Source organism: Phascolarctos cinereus, unplaced genomic scaffold (assembly GCF_003287225.1).
Source record: "Phascolarctos cinereus isolate Bilbo 61053 unplaced genomic scaffold, phaCin_HiC Scaffold_2;HRSCAF=192, whole genome shotgun sequence".
Lineage (NCBI taxonomy): Eukaryota > Metazoa > Chordata > Mammalia > Diprotodontia > Phascolarctidae > Phascolarctos > Phascolarctos cinereus.
This window is the reverse complement of record NW_027555625.1, coordinates 207,577,131-207,601,007: the sequence shown is the minus strand read 5'-3', so window position 1 is coordinate 207,601,007 and position 23,877 is coordinate 207,577,131. Positions and strand designations below refer to the sequence as shown.

Here is a 23,877-nt window from a genome sequence, read left to right as displayed (position 1 = left end):
GATCCTAGTCCCAGCTCTGCCAAGACAAGCTTAATGACCTTGAAAAAGAAAGCCCTTTTCCCTGTCTTTGAACTTCTATTTTTTTCTACCTAAAAATTAGAGGGTTGGATTAAATGGGCTCTAAGTTCTAATAAAGAATGTCAACTCTTTGACATGAAAGCAAGAGGCCAACAAACAAACATTACCTTTTGCCGGAACGGGGATGCTGTAAACCCTGTATTCTTTCCCCAAACACTCTCTCACATAGGAAAAGTTTCCATTGGCTCCCGTCACCTCAAACGTCAGCTCCTCAGGGGATCCCTTGGCCACAGACACATTGATGAGAAGGTCTTGTCCCAGCTCCAAGTGGTCGGAAACCCAGAAGGCCTGAAGACCCGACAGTGGCTCAATGATATGAACAGTGAGGTTTTTGGAAAGTTTGGAGGCGGTGGTGTTGCTGACTGCCCGAATTTCCAGATGGTGAACTCCTGGCTGAAGCAAGGCCGGTACTGTGCTGACCAGGGTCAGATTATGTGGAATAACCCCTTTCTGGACGGAGGATTCTGCCAGAGTGATGTTATCTGACAATAGTGTATAAGTTACCCCAGTTCCTAGGTGGAGGAAGAGGGTTTTCAGTATAATAAAACAACAAAGCACATCATTATTTATTTATTTGTTTGTTATTTGTCTGTCTGTCTGTCTACTTGTCTTTCTACCTAGAGGAGGCCTGCCCAACCCACTGCCTTGCAGGCACTCCAAAGGATTTCAAGCAGCCCACAAAAAAATGTAGATGTTTTCCTCTACATTTTTTGCAGGCCACCCGAAATCCTTTGGCAGGCCACAGGTTGTGCAGGACTGATCTAGAGAATGGGTCTCCCTATCTCACCCAGGCTGGAAGTGCAGTGGCCATACAATGTAAGGTCTTATCTTTAAATTTATCAGCAGAGAAACTTTAATCTGCTTTGTTTTTCTGACCTAGACTGGTTTGCTCCTCCTTAGGCAGCCAACTGACCCTCAGCTCCCAAGTGAGATTTATCATATGTCCCAAACTTAGTAAGAATGCCAAATTGGGTTTTAGCCCTACTGTAGCTCAGAACTCCTTAGCTCAAGCGATCCTCCAGCCTCAGCCTCCCCTGGTAGCAAGTATGTGCCACCACTTCCAGCACTCCATTGTATTTTGAGGTGCTTGTGGTATAAGTATAAACAGACACACAAACATATCTGCACATATATGTATTTATCAGACAATTAGAAATTTTGCAAGCTATAGTTCTGTTTATATTCCTATTGTCAGTGATCATAACTTGTTAGTTTTAAGTAAGATTGATTAAACCCACTATGAGCCATGAATAAATGAAAATATATTAGGATCTTACATCTTGCATTTCACAGCAAGGACTCAGGGTCTCCAAATGTGCTGACAGGGCCATCCCTAGAAAATCCAGACTAAAGCAAATCGTGTCTGTGTATTCCCTTCCATAACATTTTTACAAAGAGAAACAATATTAAGAGAGACCTCAAAAAGCAAAAGAAGATATTTAGTTTTTTCTCCAGAGTGGAATTAGAGAAAGAGAAGTTCTATTCATTGCCTTGGTGGTAGAAGATTATGGGATCAACTGGTGGGGCGTCTCCTTGTCTACCCAGCTGGCTGCCTCTCTGAGTTACTGCTAAAGGGCCTGATTGTATCAGTATGAAAACCCCTCAAAGCACAGACTGAGAGGGCCAGAGCCAGTTCATGTGTTGATAACTGTGAGTAATTCATAAGCTCTTTTGAAAACTTACAGCGATTATCCTTGACATCTGAAGTATAAAACAGAACCCAAATTCATAAACTTGATAATAATTTGTGCCACCTAAATTAGGAAGAGGGCAATCTTTGGCCAGAAAGTGCATGTACCCATATGTGTGCACACATATTCCTTCACTTTTAAAACCTCTGCAATTTTTTCTCCTCTTTTTGATGGTGAAATCTTTCCCTAGATTATACACGATTAAATTTACCCATTTAATTCCAGGGATTCAGCCCATCACCCTTATTCTGAATGAAGAAATAGTTCCCAGAAATAGAGTAGTGTCTTTGCTGTGTGATTATGGACAAGTCATTTCCCTCTTAGCCTCAGTTTCCTTATTGGTAATTTAGAGATAATAATATTTGCACTACCTATCTCCCAGGGCTCTTATGAGGAAAGTGCTTTTTAAACTGTGTTTGGAAATAGGAGCTGTTATCATTTTCTTTTCCAACTGTGACTTAAATTGGCTTGATGACTCCAATAAGAAAGTTGTCATTGGGAAGGTGGTAATTGCTGCCCCCTTGTGTCTGTAAAGGTCATTTATTCACCTGGGAGAACACATCTGAATCCTGACGTGTAAAGATGAGCCAGCACTAATTCTGAAATCACTGTCTTCCCCCACCATGTGAGATCAAGTATCCCACATACTTTTCTGGATAGAGCACCACCTCTGGAATCAGAGGCCCAGACTTCAAACCCCACATCGGATGTTTACAAACTGCATGACCTTGACAAAATCACAACTTCCCAGAGGCTGTTCTTTTATCTGTAGAATGAGGGAGTTTGGCTAGATGTCTCTGAGGTCCCTTCTCTCTTTGGATCTATAAGCCTCTGGTCCTATGATTCTAGGTTTAAAAAAAAGTTCACTTAAACATCTGTTAAATACCCGAGGTGTGTAAAGACTTTGCTAGGTACAGGAGAGACAAAGACAAAAAAAAATTCTACTTTGTATCCAATGTGAGTGAGCTGCAGATTGCAAGAATCTTACCTCCATCAAGTTCAACTTGTATCCATAAAACTTCTCCATAGAGGGTTCTGCAATGGGAGCTGTTTCCAGATTCCCACTGATTATAACAACCAGTCACAATGAGTTTCTCCATCTTGTTCCAGACAGTCACTTGCCTCTGGGCACTCACGTGCCACTCACTGGCTGTACACTCCACGAAAATGATAAACTCTCCAGGAGATGTAAATCGATGAGTAACATTGCTAGACAAACTACTGGCAAAAAATCAGATAAGTTACAAACATCCCACCTGTGAAAATGGGCCTCCATCATTCACTGCATATCTCTACCAAGATGAAGAGCTACAGAAAAGAGGTCTAAGTGACCGATGAAAGGCCATGCCACCACCAGAAAACAACAAAAAAATCATGAAATATCCAGATTCCTATGTTTCAATTCTAACACAGATTTAAACTGAGAAATCACAAGTCCTAAAATTTGACCCATTTTTCTTTTTAGAAGTATAATAGGATGATGAGAGGCTAAACTTAATATCACTTCATTTACCTCTCTATTAAGACCCAATGGAATTGGAATCTACCTCAACAGAGAGAGAGGCAGTGTGATGTGTTAGAAAGAGTCCTGGCTTAAGAGTCAGAACACCTGGCTTCAAATATTGACTTTGATACTCACTGATTATAAGATTTGGGGCAAGTCACTCTCTTTTTCTGAACCTCAAATTCCTCCTCTATAAAATGGGGCAAATAATAGTTACACATTCCTCCTTAGTGGGTTTGGGAAGGTATTTTTTAAACCTCGAAATATATAATAGAAATGGGAACTGCTATCATTGCCATCATCATTATTAATTATATTTAATTATATGTAATAATTATTAAATCATTAAATATATTCATTATAATGATAATAATGGATAATTATACTAATGATAATAATTATTCTAATTTATCTACCTGTGCAATTGTTTGCTGAATATTAAACATAAAAGAGTAATAACAGAATAATGACTTGTCTCAGGACGATTTCTATCTGAACCCCATTGACAAAAATGAGAAGAATGAGGTAATAATAATGACAACAGCAACAATAATCAGTTAGCTAAGTGTGGCATAGTACTGGGCCTGGAGCCTGAAAGACTGAGTTCAAATCTGCCTTCAGAGACTTACTAGCTATGTAACCTTGGGCAAGTCACTTAACTTCTATTTGCCTCAGTTTCCTCAACTATAAAATGGGGATAATAACAGCACCTACCTCATAGGGTTGTTGTAAGTATCAAATGAGTTAATATTTGTAAAAGTGCCTAGACCAGTGCCTGGCACATAATAGATACTATACAAGTGATCATTTCCTTCTCCCCCCTTCCCTTAAGTAAGAAGTGTACCCTCATGGAGAGAATCATAGTTCCTTGAAATTTGTTGTTGGTCCTTCGTTTTCAAAGGAAATCAGTGACATCATGGGTAATATCTTGACTTGCAAGTGAATTAGAGTTAAGTGAGGCAGAGTTGCATAAAGTCAGCCTCATTCTCTTTTCCAGAATCATCAAAGTCCAATGGCAAAACAAAAGTCAAGATGACTGGTGATGGCTCAGAATGCAGTGGATGATCTTGGCATCTTTTATGTCTGACTACACTCTAAGTGTTCTACAGCACTCACTTCAGCCCCTTTCATGGCCATTGGAGCAAATTGTTCTCATCAGGCCATTTCACTGTGGAAAGTATTCACGTGCTTGGGGTAGACATCCCCCTAACTCACCTATGGGGTTGAGGCCCACTGGTTACTCTCAACCTGGTTTAGCCAGTCTGCAAGACTGTTTTACTAGGGTGTGGCTGCTGAGCATGCTATGGTTTCTTAGAACCACAGGTGGGAGTTAGATGACAGGTGGATACCAAATATGGATAAGCAGCCCTCACTCCCAAGGTGCTAGTTCTTGCTGAGTACCCCATACATCCCAGTTCCTTGAAATACTGATATTGGGGAATCAAATGGTGACCTGAGAGAAGCTCTCTCTTAATGAACTCTGGTGCCAGTTGGGATTGCCAGGACCAAGGAAAATATTTTTTTCATATTCTCCTCCAAAAAACTCATATGAAAAAGAAAACTGTAACATAGTAATTATAGGCAGCATTTTCAGAAAGCAAAGGAAAGAATCATTCTCAATAATGAAGAGTGAAATGAGCAGAACCAATAGAACATTGCATACAGCAACAGTAACATTATTTTAAGAATAACTTTGAGTGAATAAATTATTTTGTCTATTATAAATACCCAAATTAACTATAAAGGACATATGAAGAAAGACTATATCTGCATCCAGAGAAAGAACTGATAAATGGAAGTATTATAAAATAATTTTATACACACACACACACACACACACACACACACACACCTATTTGTGTCTAATGGTAGCCATCTCTAAGGGGATGAGAAGGGAGGGAAGAAAAAAAAGAAATTTACATGATACTTTTGTTGTTTATTTGAAAGGAATAGCAAGTTGTGCTTAGTAGATTTGCAGTTTCAGGTATAATTATCTTTGTATTGTACTATGTTATGGAAATGTTTATTTTATTCCATAAATTAAAAATAAAATAAATTTTTAAAAAAGAAAGCAAAGGAGGAAATCATTCTCTTCACCTAGTACACTATCCCAACCCTGGGATACCAATTTTTCAAGGTCCATCTCAAACTTCACCTCTTCTAGGAAATTCTCCTTAACGTCTCCCTACTGATCTTTCCATCCTTTGAAGTCCTGAGCTATTCACAATCTGCACCACTTCTTCTGATGTTATTTTCTGTATGTGTCAGTCCCATCTCCCTGAGATGATAAACAATTACAGGTCATGCTTTGTTTGCTTTTCTTAACCCTCCAATTATATACTAGCTGATGTTCTTTAGAAATAAAAATCATTCTTTTTGGTCTTAGTGTGGGGTAGTCAACCAATATTTGTGGATAATTTAAAAAAGGTCAATTTACAGATGTATCAATAGGTGGCGCACAACAAAAAGTGAATCTCCAGGATTTTGGAAGCTGAAGATAGGGAAATGACTGCACTACTAATAATAATGATATTATATTATCATAAATTTAGATCTGGAAGACACCTCAGAATCCATCTAGTCCAACTCCTTTACATTGCAGATGATGAAACTCAGGCCAAGGGAACTTAAATACCTTGAATGAATAAGCATTTATTAAAGGCTTACTATGTGCCAAGAATCATCACACAAGGAGATTTGAACCTAAGCCCACTGATTTCAACATCAAAGTGTTAATGCCATGTGCCTCACTGCCTCTTCATGTTTGTTTTATTACTTTTTCAATTTTATTTCTATGGATTGGCCATTGTAGAAAGAGCAGGGGGTTTTGGGATAATTGGACTTGGCCCTAGAAGAGATTCTCTAAGACCAACACCAAACTTTTGTCAAGGCACAGGGAATTTAAGTGACTTTCCCAAGGTCATACAGATAGTCAAGAGAGATGTCATCTGACTCCAAATCTGAATTCTTTGCATTATACCCATTGTTGTTACCTATTTGACGTTGGGCAAACCACTTCTCTGGGCCTCTATTCCATTATCTATAAAATTAAGGAGTTAAACTAGATGATTCCTAAAGTTCTTTCCAGCTCAAAATCTGTGATAAAAAAGATATTGCTTTATTCTCACAGTAGTCTTGTGAAATAAATATTTGGGGAAGTTAAGATTGCCCATCCCCAGAACACATCCAGAAGCCTCAAATTGTGTCAGACTCTGGGATGCTGGGAAAGGGGAAACAGCTGTCTGAGGTTATAGGAACACATAGCTTGTCACAGATGTTGTGTATGCCCCAGGTCTATTCAGGAATAGGACATACCCTCTACCTTATGCTAGAGGCATGGGGAAAGAAACTAGCCTGCTCCATGTGTAAGGAAGGAAGAAGTGTGCCATTGCAGTCAGCACAATTGGGTTGGTGCAGAAAGGGGCAATTTAAGGACAGAGAGAGAAAAGGAGAGAGGGAGAGAGACAGACAGAGAGAGACAGAGAGAGAGCGAGACAGAGAGAGCGATACAGAGACAGAGACATACAAATGAGAATTAATTCAAGAAGTGTTCCTCCGGATGCTCTCGCAGTTTGGAATAGGAGCTATGAATCTGTGAACAAGAGAACAAGAAAGAGAGGCAGGGAATTGAGATGGTGAGTTGGGTGAATCAGGGATAGAATCCCCAAATTCCAGAATGTGAGCACTCAGAGGGATTTCGAAGGCTATTTGGTCCAACTCGTGCCTAAAAAAGGATCCCCTCTACAACATACAACAAATGTCATCTCGCTTTCGGCTTAAAATCCTCAAGCGAGGGAGGAAGCCCATTCCACTTTGGATAGTTCTTATTGGTAGGAAGTTTTCCCTGACATCAAGCCTAAATTAGCCTTTCAGCAACTTCCACTCATTTCTCCTGGTTCTACCCTTTGGGGGCCAAAGAGAAAAAGTCCACTCCCTCTTCCACATGACAATTCTTCAAATACTTAAAGATTGTTATTATATTCCCCCTAAGTCTTCTCTTCTGAAGGATAACATCCTTGGTCTTTCAAACAGCCCTAAAATATCATGAACTTATTTGATGCTCTTCATCACTGTCTTCCTCTCGATACTTTTTAGTATCCTAAGATATAGTGCCCAGAAGCTCACATAGTCTTCCAACTGTGATCTGACCAGGTTAAAGTATGGTGGCATCATCACTTCCTTGTGATGGTGTTATTTGTGTCTCTTGAAGTTATGTCTCTTGATAAAGGTTAAGATTACATTAACCTTTTTTTTGGGTGCCATAGCATATTATTTACTAATGTTGAGCTTGCAGTCCACTATCACCCTCAGATCTTTTTCAGATAGCCAATTAATAAGGAGATTCAGTGTTAGTTAAGGCTAGATGTTTAGAGACTTGGTGTAAGTGTGTGGGGTTGGGGATGAGGGTAGAGAGAAAATGGAGATGGGGGTATAGAGAAAAAGTTGTGTTGTATTCTTAGATTGAATTGTAATGCAATGTACCTGCTGGAGATCTGTGATAAGGAAACCTAGTGAGCAACTTTATTAAATGTGAATAGCAAGCTTTTGAGCTGTAAGTAATTTCTCCACAGGAAAAGAGAGAACCCCAGAAAGCAAAAGTGGACTTGGAGTATGAGGTGGGCTGGTAAATGTTTAATAACTGACTCTGGAAAAATAAAATGTACCCATGACATACTTCTGAGTTAAATAGGCATTATTCATATTTTCTCCATATCTTTCCTGTGTCTAGACAATCAATAAAAAAAATAAATCGAGCCCTAATTTGTAGCATTTGCTGATTTCTGTGGTATAAATACTGCTAATGAAAATTTAACAATCTGATTTTGGGAACCAGTTTGAGTGGGCTCCAGCACACCACTGGGTGTGAACAGTTCTAAGTTAGTTCATGACAGATAGTAAGGCCTTGATAAATCTTTGCGAACTCATCTCTCTTTTACAGAAAAAGAAAGTGAGGCTCATTTAGTTAAATGATTTACCCAAGGGTATACAAGGTCCAAGCAGTAGAGTCAGAGCTGGAAACCAGGTCTCTTTCTTCATGCCCTTTCCACTAGATGACAGTGTAAGACCCAGCAGCCTGAGGGCTTGGGAACATGGGGAATGCTGCTTATCTGATCCTGGCTGGGTAAACTGCAGGCTAAGCCCATGGTATGTGACCAGGGTGAGGTTCTAGCTGGCCCCAAGGGCTATGGGTGCCTCTTTTCCCATTGACCATTGTGTTCAGCAGGAACCAGAGCCTACAGGACCCCCAGACCCCTGTAAGAGGAGGAGAAAGGCAGAATCTACTCCAACACTAGTAGCACCGGGGAACCTGGAGGAGTCCAGGACAGTTCAGGCACATTTCTTGGCACCTAAAGTTTAAAATTTAGAAGTTACTTTAGAGATCATCTAGTCTAACTGCTTAATCTTTTATGGATGAGGAAACTTGAAGCTCAAGAGATGAAGAACACATTCAGTTGACACAGATGAACTTAGTGAGTGTCAGAGCTTAGACTCAAAGTCAGGTCTTTTGATCTCCAGTCCAAAACACTACCCACTCTGCCACATTTCTCTTCACTCCCCACCAGGCTCTGCACTTCTCTGGACTTTTCTCTCCATCATGTCCCTGGTGCAGGGAACCCTCCCACCCCATGCCCTTCAGCTCCCTACTATGTGTTGTCTTTCCCCATTAAAATGTAAGCCCCATGAGGGCAGAGACTATCTTTCTTTTTGTCTGTATTTGATTTTTGGGAGTTTTTTGTTTTTCTTTGATGAGGCAGTTGGGGTTAAGTGACTTGCCCAGAGTCACACAGCTAGTGAGTGTTATGTGTTTTAGGCCAGATTTGAACTCAGGTCTTCCTGACTCCAGGGTCAGTGCTCTCTCCACTACGCCACTTAGCTGCCCCATTTGGCTTATATTTGTAACCCCAGCACTTAGCACACTGGCTGACATAGAGTAAGCATGTTTGCACACTGCCTAGAGGTTCTGGCAGAACTAAGAAACCCTGTGAGTGACCAGAGGTAAGGTATTTGGAACTAAATCTGGGTCTCAGAGGAATGGGCTAGGAGAACCCTACAATCCATCACATTTGAGGACTGTGATGTGGTAGAAAGAGTAACAGACGTGGAGTCAGAGGACCTGGGTTTGAATCCTCACTACCCATGTAACAATGAACAAGTCACTTCTTTGGGCCTCTTTTTCCTCATCTACAAGGGATGGGACTGAATAATCTCAGGTCCTTTATAGCCCTAGATCCTGTGAAGTTCACTCTAGATGAGGGATGAGATTTCAAGGCCCTGTGACTAGCCCAAGAATAGTCCTCTTTCTGCTCCTTCTCCCTAGTACCCCCAAATAGATGCATGAATACATAGAGTGGGGCAAATAGCAGAGCAGACAGGATCTGCTCAAAGCAGTTACAACTAGGCATATTTGTAGTTGGGGGAAAAACAGTTGCAGGGAAAGAAAAGAAATGATAGCAGCAAGTGTTAGGGTACAGAGGACCATTCAATCATAGGTTTAGTTGTACTAGGAGGGGGTTATCCTTTCAACCCCATAGGTGTTGGGCCTCAAGAGAGAGGTGCCACAGTGATGGCCTGGGAAGTGGGGTGGCACAAGAGGAGACCAGCACAGAACCTTGAAGTGAGACACAGAGAAAAACAGTTGCTATGGAGAGGAAGCATACCTTCCCAGGGAGGAAGTGTACCCATGCAGAGGAGGAAGCATGCCCCTCTAGGTGTTGGCACCCTGGTGCAAAGCCCCATTTACCTCATGCTAGTTACGGTTCTAGCTCAAAATATGTGAAATAGTGCCCGCATCTACCTGGGATCTTTAAGCAGCTTCAGGCCTAGTTGGCAGCAGAAATAAATGATTGGTGGCTATCCTGCAAAAAATACACTGCTAAGTGTGGCCCAGTTTTCTCTTACCTTGGGGGATAATATGGATCAATAGCTGTACCATCACCAGTGTTGATAACGCAGGACAGGTTTCCAGTATAGGGTGAAAGCAGCCATGTCAGGGAGATGGTGACATTGTCAGAGATGAAGCATGCATTAGGCACAACCACTTGCAGACCTGTGCAACATGGTAAATGCTGAGTGTCACTGTGATGAAAACACCCTCCAACCATTTAAAAACTCTTCTCCTCTGTCCAAACATGTTTGAAAATGTCCAGAAGGGAAAGGCAACGCCCTTGGAAGCACCTTGGAAGAAGCTTGGAGCTTGCTAGGGTAGCCAATGCGCAAGCTTAAGCAATTTGCAGCAAATTAACTTTAATGCAAAACAAGCATCAAAGGTCAGAATGGAGAAGATTAACCCAGAGAACAGGATGGTAGCCTATGAAATTTTTTCCTATTTGGAAAGAGCCTATCATTGACTATATTTTATATGTTTTAGAATAAAAGAGATACCTAGGTAAGAGAAAGAGTAGCTAAACTCTTTTTTTTTATCAAGAATGCTTGAAAGTCCTCTATTTCACTGAATGACCATTTTTTCCCCCTGAAGGATTATACTCAGTTTTGGGGGGCAGGTGATTCTTGGTTGTAATCCTATCTCCTTTGCCCTCCAGAATATTATATTCCATGCCCTGTGGTCCTTTAATGTAGAAGCTGCTAAATCTTGTGTTATCCTGATTGTGTTTCCACAATACTTGAATTGTTTCTTTCTGGCAGCTTGTAATATTTTTCTCCTTGACCTGGGAACTCTGGAATTTGGCTACAATATTCCTAGGAGTTTTCCTTTGGGGATCTCTTTCAGGAGGAGATCTGTGGATTCTTTCAATTTCTATTTTGCCCTCTGGTTCTAAAATATCAGGGCAGTTTTCCTTGATAATTTCTTGAAAGATGATGTCTAGGCTCTTTTTTTGATCATGGCTTTCAGATAGTCCAATAATTTTTAAATTCTCTCTCCTGGATCTATTTTCCAGGTCAGTTGTTTTTCCAATGAGATATTTCACATTGTCTTCTATTTTTTCATTCTTTTGGATTTGTTTTACAGTGTCTTGATTTCTCATAAAGTCACTAACTTCCTATTGCTCTGTTCTAATTTTTAAGGAAGTATTTTTTTCAGTAAGCTTTTGGACTTTCTTTTCCATTTGGCCAATTTTGCTTTTTAGGGCATTCTCCTCATTGGCTTTTTGGACCTCTTTTGCCATTTGGGTTAGGCTATTTTTTAAGGTGTTATTTTCTTCAGTATTTTTTGGGTCTCCTTTAGCAAGCTGTTGACTTGTTTTTCATGATTTTTTTGCATCACTCTCATTTCTCTTCCCAGTTTTTCCTCTACTTCTCTTACTTGCTTCTCAAAATCCCTTTTGAGCTCTTCCAAGGCCTGGGACTGATTCATATTTTTCTTGGAGGCTTTGGGTGTAGGAGCTTTGACTTTGTTGTCTTCTGGTTGTATGTTTTGATCTTCTTTGTCACCAAAGTAAGATAATATAGTCTGACTCTTTTTGCGCTGCTTGCTCATGATCCCATCCAATTACTTGAGTTTTAAACTCTTTGTTAAGGTAAGAGTCTGCTTCCAATGTGGAGAATGTACTGTCCCAAGATTCGGGGGTTTATACAGCTGTTTTCAGAGATACTTGTAGGGACCTGTAAATTTTCAGTTCTTGCAAGGTGGTATGATAAGGGGCGAGGTGATTACTCCTTTCCTGGCCTGTGCTCTGGTCTATTAGTGACCACCTGTCCTGGAACTGTGAGGAAGGTTTCCTCTCCACAGCCACTACAAGCTCCGCCACACCAGCGTTCCTCCTCGCCCAGAGCTGTGACCCAGATCCAAGCACGGGCAAAGCAAGAGATTCCTGCCTCAGCACTGACAAAGAGATCCCTGCAATCCCGCTCTGATCAGCCACTCGATTCCCCCTCAGTCTGTGGGCCAGAAGCTCAGGACGCAGCCACCGACCTGGGCATTTGCGCTCTGTGCTCTGCGCTTTGGAACTGGCTATGAGACCTAGCTCCTCTGTCACCACAGAAACAGACTTTTCCGACTAACTTTATAAGTTGTCTTTGGCGTTTGTGGGTTGAAAAGTCTTGAAACCACCACAGCTGCCCACGATTCAGTCCTCTGAGGCCTGCTCCAGGTTCACTGTAGCCTGTGCGCCCATGCCGCACTGCCCTACTCTGCCCATCTGGGATGATATACCTTTCCGATCAATCATCCAGATTGTCTTGGGTTGGAAATTTGCTTCACTTTGTCTTTTTCTGGGTTCTGCTGCTTTAAAATTTGTTTAGAGCCATTTTTTACAGGCATTTGGAGGGGTTTGGGGGAGAGTTCAAGCAAGTCACTGCTTTCACTCCGTCATCTTAACTTCCCCTCCCCCCAGCTAAATTCTTAACAGAAAACTAATTTACCCATACAAGGGACTACAGGTGGTGTACTGGAAGGAATGCTAGTTAGAAAATCTGGGATTCAAACCCAGACTTGTTGATGTTTAGTGGGAGGAGGTGCCTAACTGTACTGAAATTATTTGTCAATAAGATTTGTGAGTCTGTCACTTGGACATTTTCTCCACCAGCACATCTCCAATCCTTCTATGGCTTCATAAGTGATCTTCAAGAATTGCTATGACTGAAAAAAAAAATCATCAACCTGCTGCCAAGTTGGTGATGAGCCTCTCCAAACAAGCATACGCTCAGGCAACAGAGGCTATTCCAGCACATTGCCAGACTCTTATTCAAAGCTTGGTAGGACCTGCCGACATTTCCACTCTCATAGCTTTAGAAAACTGATGCTCATCTCCACTCCACAATGAGGTCTCTACAATTCATAGAGCTGAAGGATCACCAAGTTCTTATATTTCTTTAAATCTTGTTCTCAAGTGAATAACTTTGTTAATAATTAATGGTTAAATATTGATAAGGGCTATTTTAGTAGACAAATAAGGAAATAATCTCTGATGTCATCAGTATAAGGAACTCCTTGTGTGAGGACACCTTCTATCAACACAGATCACAACCTATGTCTGGCTAAAAGATAAATCCTAGGAAATTGACTGAGAAACACAGAAGTTAAGCAACTTGACCAGTCACACAGCTAGTATTAGAGAAAGGATTTGAACTCGGGTCTTTCTAGAATCCTTCTGGATTGCATGAGTGACTGGTCTGTACACCAAACCTTTATGCTTTCTTTTTTACTTATTTTTAGAAGCAGTGAGATGGTACAGTGAACTACAAACTGAACTGAATACAAATGCCCAGAGAATATGAGGACACACCATTTCATTGTCACTAGTGATGGCAGAGGTTACCTATGGGATATACTACTCAAGAAGAAGCTGGATATAATGGCTTTGGGAGAAATGGATGCCTTCCTTTGGAGTAAGAAAGTTGAAAAATTTCACACAGAAATCACAGTGAGCACATTTGTTTTAATTAAGGACCAAATAAAAGGAGGTCTGTCTGAAATCAGAAGTGACATGTTTTTAGTGGCATGACTTCTGTTTGTGATATACCTATATATGATATGCCTCGGCATTGTGTGTCTTTATAAGATAAACCTGACTGTGAGATGCTCCTTCAGGATGCTGAGGTATGAAACAAAGTTGAAGACCCTACCCTGGGAATCAATTGGTCAACCTTCTATGAGTCACAGAGCTATCCTGGTTTGTCCTTTCACCCCCACAGCCGATTTAGACCACTCACCTTCCACACAGTGGTACTGGATCCAAAGGTAACTGCCAAGAGAAGGGCACATATCTCCAAAGAATGCCCCATCTGCTGTCACTTGGCATGCCTGGAGCCCATGGCACTGTCCTGGGAGTATCGCAGCCCACAGGGACAGGTATGACATACGAAAAAAAAGGGAGAACAGGTTTCAGAGAGATTTTTTTTTCTCTGACAGTGCAATGAACCTGCAGAGGGAAACCAGTTGTGCCAAAGGCAGAAAGAGTATTTGTTGGCAGGAAGGGAGTTTCAAGGAACACAAGGGAACCCTGATGGACACCTGCCCCAGAAATTCTACAAAGGAAGCTGGATCCATTTCAGTTAAGAGGGCCTGGAGCTAAGCTCCAGGGCGAATGGGAGATCTGCTCTCAAAACTCTTTTGCTCAGTGGCGTGGGGCACCTGCATGATAACAAATTAACAGTTTTGTCTGAGTTCTATATTCACAGAATCTCAGAGTTGAAAAATATATCTAAACCAACCTTGTACCTGTCCAGGAATCTCCTCCTCAAATCTCTGACAAATGGTCATTTTGCCAAAATACCTCATTGAGGAGGAACCTCCCAATCAGAGATGTCCTGGTAAATGTTTACCAGATCTCTGGGAAGGGGGAAAAAACCTATGATACACTTCTAAGTTTAACTTCCACTATTATTGCTTTTTTCACCATTTCCTTAAATCCATGTAATCAACAAAACAATAAACCTAACTCTGATTTGTAGCATTTTCTATTTCCAAGGTGTAAATGCTTCCCCTGAAAGTTTAACAATCAGGTCTTCTAAGCCATAAGAGCTGGCACCAGCATACCTCTTTTCCCAAGTGAGGCCATTTTAATTTGGGATACTTTAACCGTAAGAAAATTTTTCCTTACCTTTTTTAATTGGCAACTTCTACTAGTGGTCCTAGTTCTATTCTTTGGGATCAATCAATCCAAGTCTAGGCCCTCTTCCACATAATAGCCCTTCAAACATTTGAAGATACCTATCATATCCCCCAAGTCTTCTTTCTTACATGCTAAATATTCCTATTTCCCTCCATCAAACCTCATATAGCATTTTCCCTTACTACCTTAGGCTACCTTAGCCTGGATATATTCTAGCTTGTCAACATCCTTTCTAAAATATGGTGGCCAAAATGAAACATAATGCCTTAGATGTCGTTTAACTAGCAACGTCCAGGGCAACTAACAACTCCCTTGTTCTGGACACCGCTTCTCAGTGCAGCAGCCTAGGGTATGATAATAATAATAATAATAATAGATACCATTTATATAGTGCTTTAAGGTTTGCAAAGCTCTTTACAAAAATTATCTCACAATCCTGGGAGGGAGATGCTATTTTTATCTCCATTTCACAGATAAAGAAAGTAAGCCAGACGAAGGTCAAATGACTTGCCCAGGGTCACTCAGCTAGTAAATGTCCAAGACCAGATTTGAACACAGGTTTTCCTGACTCCAGCCCCAGCACTCTATCCACTGAGCCACCCAGCTGCTTCTACCATCAGCCTTTTTGGCTGCCATGTTATGCTTTATAGTATCACAGAATTTTAGATTTAGAAGGACTCTAATGGCCATCAAGCTCAAATTATTCTTGAAAAAAAAATCTAGCTTTTACTTGAAGACTTTCAGTGAGAGAAAATTTACTACTATCTGAAAAATCCCATTCCACAAAGTTTTTCCTGACATTAAGCCTAAATTTGTCTTTTCTTTGCAATTTCTATCCATTGCTGTTAGTTCTGCCTTCTGTGGCCAAAGAGAACATGTCCAGTCCCTCTTCTACAGGACAGCTCTTCAAATATTTAAAGAAATTAACCATGGCCCCCAGCCTTCTCTTCTCCAACCTAGTATTCCTAGTTCCACTACTGACTTATACCACACTAAAAACACCATATATTTTCCCCCATAAACTGTTATCTAATTGCACCTTTCACAGAGCTTATTACTTAAAATCTTACCTCTTGCTTCTAAGATAGAGAATTTCCCTGTCATATGAGTTACTCTGGGACAGAGTATACCCTTCCTATATGAAGCTCAGACCAGTATCCCCATCATGTCTGTTCCCCCAGAACAGAGTGCTTCTGTCAAACACTCTCCTTCCATGGAAGGGTGTTGCTGATATAACTGTTCCCCTTAGAATAAAGTTTCAGAGAGTAGTTGGAATCTCACCTGCTATTTCATCTCGAATGCTGATGCCACCACACTCTTCCTCTTGCTCTGCAGCCATAGCTGCATCCATGGTGCAGTAATGAGGAGTCTGCCGTCCATAGAAGCCATCGTCAATCTGAATGACTTCCCCTGAGCCACAGTGCATGGTGGCATTGGAACCTTCACAGGCTAGGCTCTGGCCAAATCCTGTGGCCAAGAAGAAAAGACTTCTTTGTCACCACAGTTAGGAAGTCCAGGTTGCTGATGTAGGGACAGAGAGGCAGCAGGTACTGCCAAAAACACACAGAAGGACACCTATTCCCCTATTGGGCTGCTATAGCTATAAAAGCTGATATCCCTGTGCTTCTGGGCCAGTCAGGCCTAAATTGGACCTTCTGCTGCAGAATGTGCTGTGTTGGCAGGAGAAAGGAAGTGAGTGCCAGTGGATATCCTAGAGCAGTGCAGCTCTAGGGAGTCTACTTTTTTGAAAAGTTTCAATTCAGTTCAAATCAAATTCAATTCAACAAACATTTATTAAATGCCTACAATGTTTAAGGCTTGAGAGAAAGTGAAGAAGACTCTTAGCATGCAGGATGGACCCCCTTTGATAAACTTATGGAAGGATATGGATAAGAGTCTCACAAGACGGGCAAGTGTGGCACTATGCTAGGTACTTTCACTGTGTGTCTTTTTAAATGTTCCTTTTGTGTACATGGATCTCTTGAGTCAGAAGACATGTTTAAATGCCAGCTCAACTACTCATCGCGCATATGAACCGGCCAAATTTGTTCACCAACCACCTTCAGCTTTCTCATCAATCAAATTAAGGATTTGCAGTAGATGACCTTTAAGATACATCTCAGCTCAATGATATTACGCTCACTACGATCCCTGTAGAGAATCTCAAGTCTTAGGCTTTGCTGTAAGCTTCCTAAGGTTTTTAGCATAGAGAACACCAAAGGGCCAGGTAATGATGACTCCATATCACATGATCATTAATTATTGTATCTTTGAAAATACTTTCTGAAGGTCAGAAGGGAGCATGGACAAGCAAGACAGTTTTGAAAGTAACATGTAAAATTTATTACATATATGTATATGTGTGTGTATTTTTTCAAGAAAGCAAGCAGTAATCAACTGGGAGATTCACAGTTTCATATCAAATCCCTTTTGTGTTTTTCTTTGTATATGGAAATGCTCTTTTTTGCTGTTTAAGTTCAGAATAATTTTTTTTTCAAAAAGAGATTTTCTGAGCCTTTCCCGTTTGTCAAAGGAACCTGAAATTAACAGCAGAATACCCAGGAAAATATTTTCTTCCCCTCTAACCCTGAAGGTAGTACCCAAGCCAAGTGATCAGGAGTGGCAGAAGGTGGTTGGTCATTCTCCAAGACAGAGAATTTCCCCATCAAACATGTTACTCTTGGTCAGCTTGTGGCACAACAGGAATCAACTTAAGTAGCTCCACTGGTAACCTCAATAACAAGAGTATCACTGCTAACTGAGTCTAGAAGTGTTCCCTTACCCTCATTCCAATTATAGCAGGATCAAATACTTCCCTCTTACACTGGACCTGGTTTTTGAGACTTAGCCATAGACCTCTACACATCTGGCATATACGGTCTTTTGGCTGGGGTGGGAGGGGGGAGGACAGAATTTTTTTGAGAGTTGCCTTAGGTTGGCCAGTCCTCCGGTGGAGGAGAGAAGACATATATACACTAATCTATAGGGAAGGAAGGAATCAGCTATTACTAGTAACTGTGATGAGGGCAATAAGCCCTCCCAAGTTCCCCAAACTGCCTACAACTACCTTATAGTAGTAGCTCAGCCTATAGAAATAGTTAGTCCAGTCTCTTGGCCTGGTTTTCCTGAACTGGTCAGGAATAAAGGCGCCAGAAATATAGGTAAGAATAGATTGGAGATGGTGAATAAGGAACTAGGAATGGCTGAATTGATTCAAAGATCAATTCATAGGCAAAGAATATTGACACAGGTATAGGCTAAGAAGAAGGACCCCAAAATGTTTGCCAAAAGGAGAGCCAGGGATCAGAAGTCAGATTAGCCATTAAATTAGGGGTTGTAGAATCATAGGATCATAGATTTAGAGCTGAAAGGTCATAAGGTTAAAGCCTGACATTTAATAGATCAGGAAAATGAGGCTCTGAGAAGTTATGAGATTTATCTAAAGTCATACAGGTAGTACAGGCAGAACTGAAATTCAAACCCAAGATTGAGCTCCAAAGCTAATACTCTTTCCCCTATATTATGCTTTACCAGTACTCAAAATCAGAGCTGGGCAGTAGTAACAATCAGGTGGCCTCATAAGACTTTAGAGATCAGAGCGATGTCAAAGATGGAAGGAGATCAAAGGTCTAGGATCCTAGGAAATAGTCTGGACGGCAAGGGACCAGAAAGTTAGGCAAAGGGAATGAACACCGCGCCAACAATAAGCAAGGACCTCCATACCAGGCCAACACTTCGCCTTAGCCAGAGAATGGCAGGGCGGGGTGGGGAGGGGGGGGACACTGCTGTTACATTTCACCCAGAAAAGGGTCTGATGTGTGCCAGTAATCATGCAAATCTGTGGATGGGGTGGAGGGTAGTACTGAGGAGGGGAAACGGGTCTGAGCTGGGAGTAGACAAAGAATAGATCGAAAAGACCTGCCTCCAATGGCAGAGAGAAGACTCTCTACCCCCAATCCTCATATATACACATTAATCTGCGGGGAAGGAATTTTTAAGTCTAAACTTCTTTATTTTCTACTGATTCCAGGCTATCTCCAAAGTGTCAAGATTCAAAATGGTGAAATTGGTTTCCAGAGCAAGGATGAAGAGGCAGGAAGGCAGATCAGGGGATCAACATACAGGGAACACCAGGGAATTGACATTTTGTCTGACTCCATTTGACTCCCCAAAGCATTAGTCTTCTTTATAGCATCTCTTGTTGCATTTCTCACTTCTGGCCAGGGCCAGCAGGATAATGGGTGGGGTCTGCCAAGTCTCTTCTTCACTCAGCCAGGGACTGAGAGAAGGGCAGCCTCTGACCAATCCCAGTGAAGAAACCATCAACCTTGGGCAAGGGGATAAGGGAGGGATTTTAAAACAATGACTCCACTAAAGTCCTCCTCTGATATCTTATCAAGGTGTGGAAGTGGCCCTGTCTTCTCAAAGGCTATGCTACCACAGCATAAGCCCTTAAAGAGCCTACTAGTCTAGAAAGGCTTATAGGGATAGACTACATGTTATATATGTATATATGTGCACATATACACACATATGCAGATGTGTGTGTGCATGTGGTTATAGCTACATAATTTTATATTTGTTGCTGTTGTTCAGTCATTTCAGTCGTGTCTGCCTCTCTGTGACCCCACTCGGAGTTTTCTTGGCAAAGACACTGGAGTTGTTTGCCATTTCCTCCTCCAGTTCATTTTGTAGATGAGGAAACTGAGGCAGTCAGGGTTAAAATGACTTGCCCGGGGTCCCACAGCTACAAAGTATCTGAGGCCAGATTTGAACTCATGAAAATGAGTCTTCCTGACTTCAGACCCATCTCTATCCAGTGCGCTACCTAGCCACATCATAGTTTTATATAGATTATACATATATATCATAATATAATATATAATACATAAATAATATATCTATAGCTTCTATTAATTTATTATTATATATAACATATGTCTCTATCGCTAATAGCAAACGTTTACATATTGTACGAAGTGTTTTATCATATATTACTTCATTTGATCCTTACAAGAGCACTATCAAGTAGGTGCTATTTTTACCTCCTTTTTACATCAGAGGAAACTGAAGCTGAGAGAAGTTAAGGGATAGCCCAAGTTCACATAGCTAGTAAGGCATGGCAATGCTCCAGGATACAGCTGATCTTCCTAACTCCAAAGATCAGCTTAGCTCACTTTATCAACAAGTTGGCTCCAGAGGGGGGCATACTGTAAAGAGCACTGGTCCAGGATTCGAAGAACCTGCATTCAAATCCCACCTTTGCCATTTACTGGGTGACCTTGGGCAAGTAATTTAACTTTTCTGGTCTTGAGTTTCCTTATTTGTAAAATGACGGGGTTGAACTAGATGGCATCTGGGGTCCCATTCATCCTTGAATGATTTTTTGGGGGAAGGGTAGTGCACCAACTCACAAACACCTACAATATTAAGGTTAAGGAGAGTTTTCATCACTGTCAGTGGAGGGTGTACCAACTACCTTAGAATATACACATTTTGACTTTCATTTGAAGCAAAATGTTAAGTAAATATTTCCTTGGAATATCCTAATATGGGAGAATTAAACATAAATACCTCTGAAGGACAGAATCCATAGAATGCTTAGAAACTGTGTCCTAAGAACACATAAATGTTATCCAAGCAGATATGTTTGCATGTATGTGTCTGCCTGCATGTGCACCAAGGAAGATGGGGGGAGTGATTCTGTGAACCCTGGTGAGAGCTTACCAAATTGACAAATGAAGGCAAACTCCTGAGTGCAGTTTTCCATTGTAGCCCATTCATAGTGGGAATTCTTCATAATGTAGCCACACCTGGCTAAGAAGGGAGGAGGCTGGTCCTCATGCCAATGGCTGTAGCTTATGTTGGTTGTGTCCAACCAAACCATCCACCCTGTGATGGAAACACAATTGTCAGGAGTTGGTTAAAGAGAAAAAGTGTAGGTATCTCTTTCCTATACCAAGCAGGATGAGATATGCATTAGAGCTATTCATTCTTTTTTTCCTCATTTTATTATTTAAATTTATTTTTCAGTGATCAAAAACCTATTTTCTCTCCCTCCCCCACTACTGGCAGAAAAAAACCCCTTTATCCCAAATATGCATAGGCAAACAAAACAAATTGCTATATTGGCCATGACCAAACAATGTATCTCAGAGCTATTCACTCTCAGGCACACAGAAACACAGTATTTGGCTCCAGTCTACCTTTCTGTATTTATTGCACTTTATTGCTCTTCAAATATCTTTCCTTCTAGACAATAGGCTACATTCCATCTCATGTGTCCTGCCTTTCTCTCCACCTCTTAGAGTTTGCGGCCTCCTTCAAAGCTCAATTCAGCGGCCACTTCCTATGTGAGGCCCTTCCTGAGGCATCTCTTCCCCCAACTACTAGTGGCATTCCTATAGCAAATTATAGTTTGTTATGTATATATTCGTATTCATTTATATATGTGCATCTTGCTTTCCCCCAGTATCTCATTCTATTCTATAGGATTGGAAGCTCAGTATGTAGAAATTGTCCACTAAAAAAGTTATAAAACAAGGAATTTGTAAACATACCTGATGACTCAACTGTCAGAATCTGCATTGCCTTGGGTATACGTTTTGAGAAATGGGATGCTCCATTTGCTTCTTTGCTAGGGGTTGTATGGTGGAAAGAACTCAATTTGCAGCACTTTAATCAAGAATAGTGGGCCTTTATAAAACTGCTTTAAGGTTCACCCAGTGCTTTACAGACATCATCTGATTTGAGCTTCACAACAGCCCTGCAATGAAGGTGAGTTTATGGATCCCATTTTACAAATGAGGAATGAAGCTCAGGGAGGTTCAGTGACTTAACCAGAAACATCCAACTAAATGTCTGAGGTATGATTCTAACCCAGATCTTCCTGCTCCAACTCCAACATTCTACTTACTCTACCACCCTGCCTCAGGAAGAGCTAGATTGGAATCCTAGATCTGTTATGAACTAATCTGGCCTCAGACACTTATTAGCTGTGTGACTGGACAAGTCACTTAATCCTGTTTGCCTCAGTTTATTCATCTGTAAAATGGGAATAATATAGCACTTACCTTCCCAGCATTGTTGTGAGGATCAAATGAAATAATACACCTAGCATAGTACCTGACACATAGCAAGCATTATACAAATGTTAGGGTAGCTAAGAAGATGAGAGTGTCAGGCCTGGGGTCAGGAAGACTCATCTTTCTGAGTTTAAATCTAGCCTCAGACACTTTCTAGCTGTGTGATTGGACAAGTCATTTAATCTTGTTTGCCTCAGTTTCCTCATCTGTAAAATGATCTGGAGAAGGAAATGGCAAACTACACCAGTATCTTTGCCAAGAACCCCCAAACTGGGCCACAAAGAGTCTGATATGACTAAAAAATGACTGAACAAAAATATAAATGTTGCTATTATTTTTATTTTTATTATGGTCTTTTAACAAGTCTTTTCCTCTGCCCTGAGTCTCAGTCTCTTCTTCTGGAAAATAAGAGTAATAAAGCAGACACTACCTGCTTTATAGTGTATTTTCAAGGAAAGCATTTTATAAAACAATCTAGAAATGACAATTATTGTAATTATTCATGAACTTTGAATCAGTGAATCTATCATGTTTCAACATCTCCTTTCAACACAGCCCAACCCATTCCTTTGCAAAGCCCTGCCTTTCCCACAGACCAAAGTGAACCTAAAAAACCTATGTGACTGGCCAGAAAGGGCTTACCCTTTTTCCTGCTGTCCTAGTGAAAAGGAAGCTATATTTGAAGTCTCAAGAAAACCAGGTTCAGATCCTGATTTTCACACATACTGGCTTTGTGACTATGGACAGATCATAGGATCATAAATTTAGCACTGAAAGCAACTTTAGAAGCCATCAAATCTGGCTCCATCATTTTACAGATGAGGAAACTGAGGCCCAGGGGGTAATTCAAATGGTAGATCTTATTATTCTAACTGAGGAGAGAGTTTTGACATGAGCCAGGAAATCATTTGGTCCTCTGTGTTCTATTCCTTTAAGTTACTGTGCCAAACATAAAGGAGCCTGCCATTTTCATTTATGTGGTTTTTAAAAGGTTTGTTGGGTTTCTAAAGAGACAGCATTAGCATTATGGACCAGATAATGGTCGCTGACAAACCCTGACCTTGCTATTCCAGCCTAAGCTGTGGAGCAGGAGTCATACAGCTAATAAATGGCAGAGCCAAGATTTGAACCCATGTATGACGATTCCAAATCCAGGCAGTCTGTCAGTCAACAAGCATATGTTAAGCATTTATGACGTGTCAAGCACTATAATGTAATAGAGAGATAAACATGAAGTCAGAGGTCTTGGGTTCTGATCTTCTTCCACCCATTAGCAAAATAGAGAATAATCATAATTAGGTTAGTTAATTAAATCATAGAATTGTAGAACTAGAAGGGGTGTTCTCATCTGAGGAAACTGAGGTCCAGAGAGGAGAAACTGGACAACAGCCTGACTCTATTACTGACTTCCTGTGTGGCCTCTCTGTGGTCTCTGTTTCCTTAACTGTAAAATGACAGGGCTATATTAGATGACCTCTAAGGTTCCTTCCAACTCTGTATCTAGGATCATCCCTCTCCACCATGCTGCCTCTCCACAGCATCTTAGAGCCATACCATGTGGCAGTGCACTGAGCCTCCTTCAAGAGGGGAATAAGTGATACGTCCAATGAAATTCAGATTAAGAAGTGGAGAATTTATACCTCTATTTCAGAGCCTACCTTCTGCAGTTTCATTCCGTGCATAGTTCCAGGTAAGTCCTATCCACCACTCCCTTTCTTCAGGAATGTTCTTTTGCAGGAACTGTTGGGTTTCTGGACTGTTGATGAAGATAAGATGGCCCCCTTCCTCTCACACCATTTCTGGGCACTAGCGAAAGGGCGCTTATGTCCCACAAACTCATAGCATGAGTGATTAAAGGCCACTTGGTTGTTGGAGCAATGGATCCCCTTTTCTGAGGCTGCATTGATGGCCCTCAAAATAAAAGATAAGAACAGAATGGGGACTACAAGCCACATTCTAAGCTCTCCCGGGCTACTTCCACCCCTAGGATACATCGGCGGTGTTCT

The 23,877-nt window shown here is 41.1% G+C and overlaps 1 protein-coding gene across 1 annotated transcript; it reads right to left on the bottom strand.

The window, feature by feature from the left end:
• Window positions 1-73: 73 nt before the first annotated feature.
• On the bottom strand, window positions 74-23,544 carry LOC144455692 (polycystin-1-like protein 2). Its single transcript, XM_078149154.1, has 8 exons — window positions 23,530-23,544; window positions 21,347-21,461; window positions 20,514-20,678; window positions 16,068-16,253; window positions 13,885-13,995; window positions 10,174-10,321; window positions 2,758-2,987; window positions 74-590 (listed from the first exon to the last, which is right to left on the bottom strand). Exons 1-8 carry the CDS (start codon window positions 23,542-23,544, stop codon window positions 121-123), a joined length of 1,440 nt encoding a protein of 479 aa, XP_078005280.1. The 3' UTR covers window positions 74-120.
• Between the last annotated feature and the right edge of the window lie 333 nt (window positions 23,545-23,877).

Excerpts from the sequence above, each read along its gene's own strand:
- LOC144455692 (XM_078149154.1), bottom strand. Across the intron at positions 20,679-21,346 it reads TCTGACAGTTGAGTCATCAG|GGTGGATGGTTTGGTTGGAC; the intron begins GTATGTTTACAA and ends TTTCCATCACAG. Across the intron at positions 16,254-20,513 it reads TGCCTTCATTTGTCAATTTG|GATTTGGCCAGAGCCTAGCC; the intron begins GTAAGCTCTCAC and ends TCTTGGCCACAG.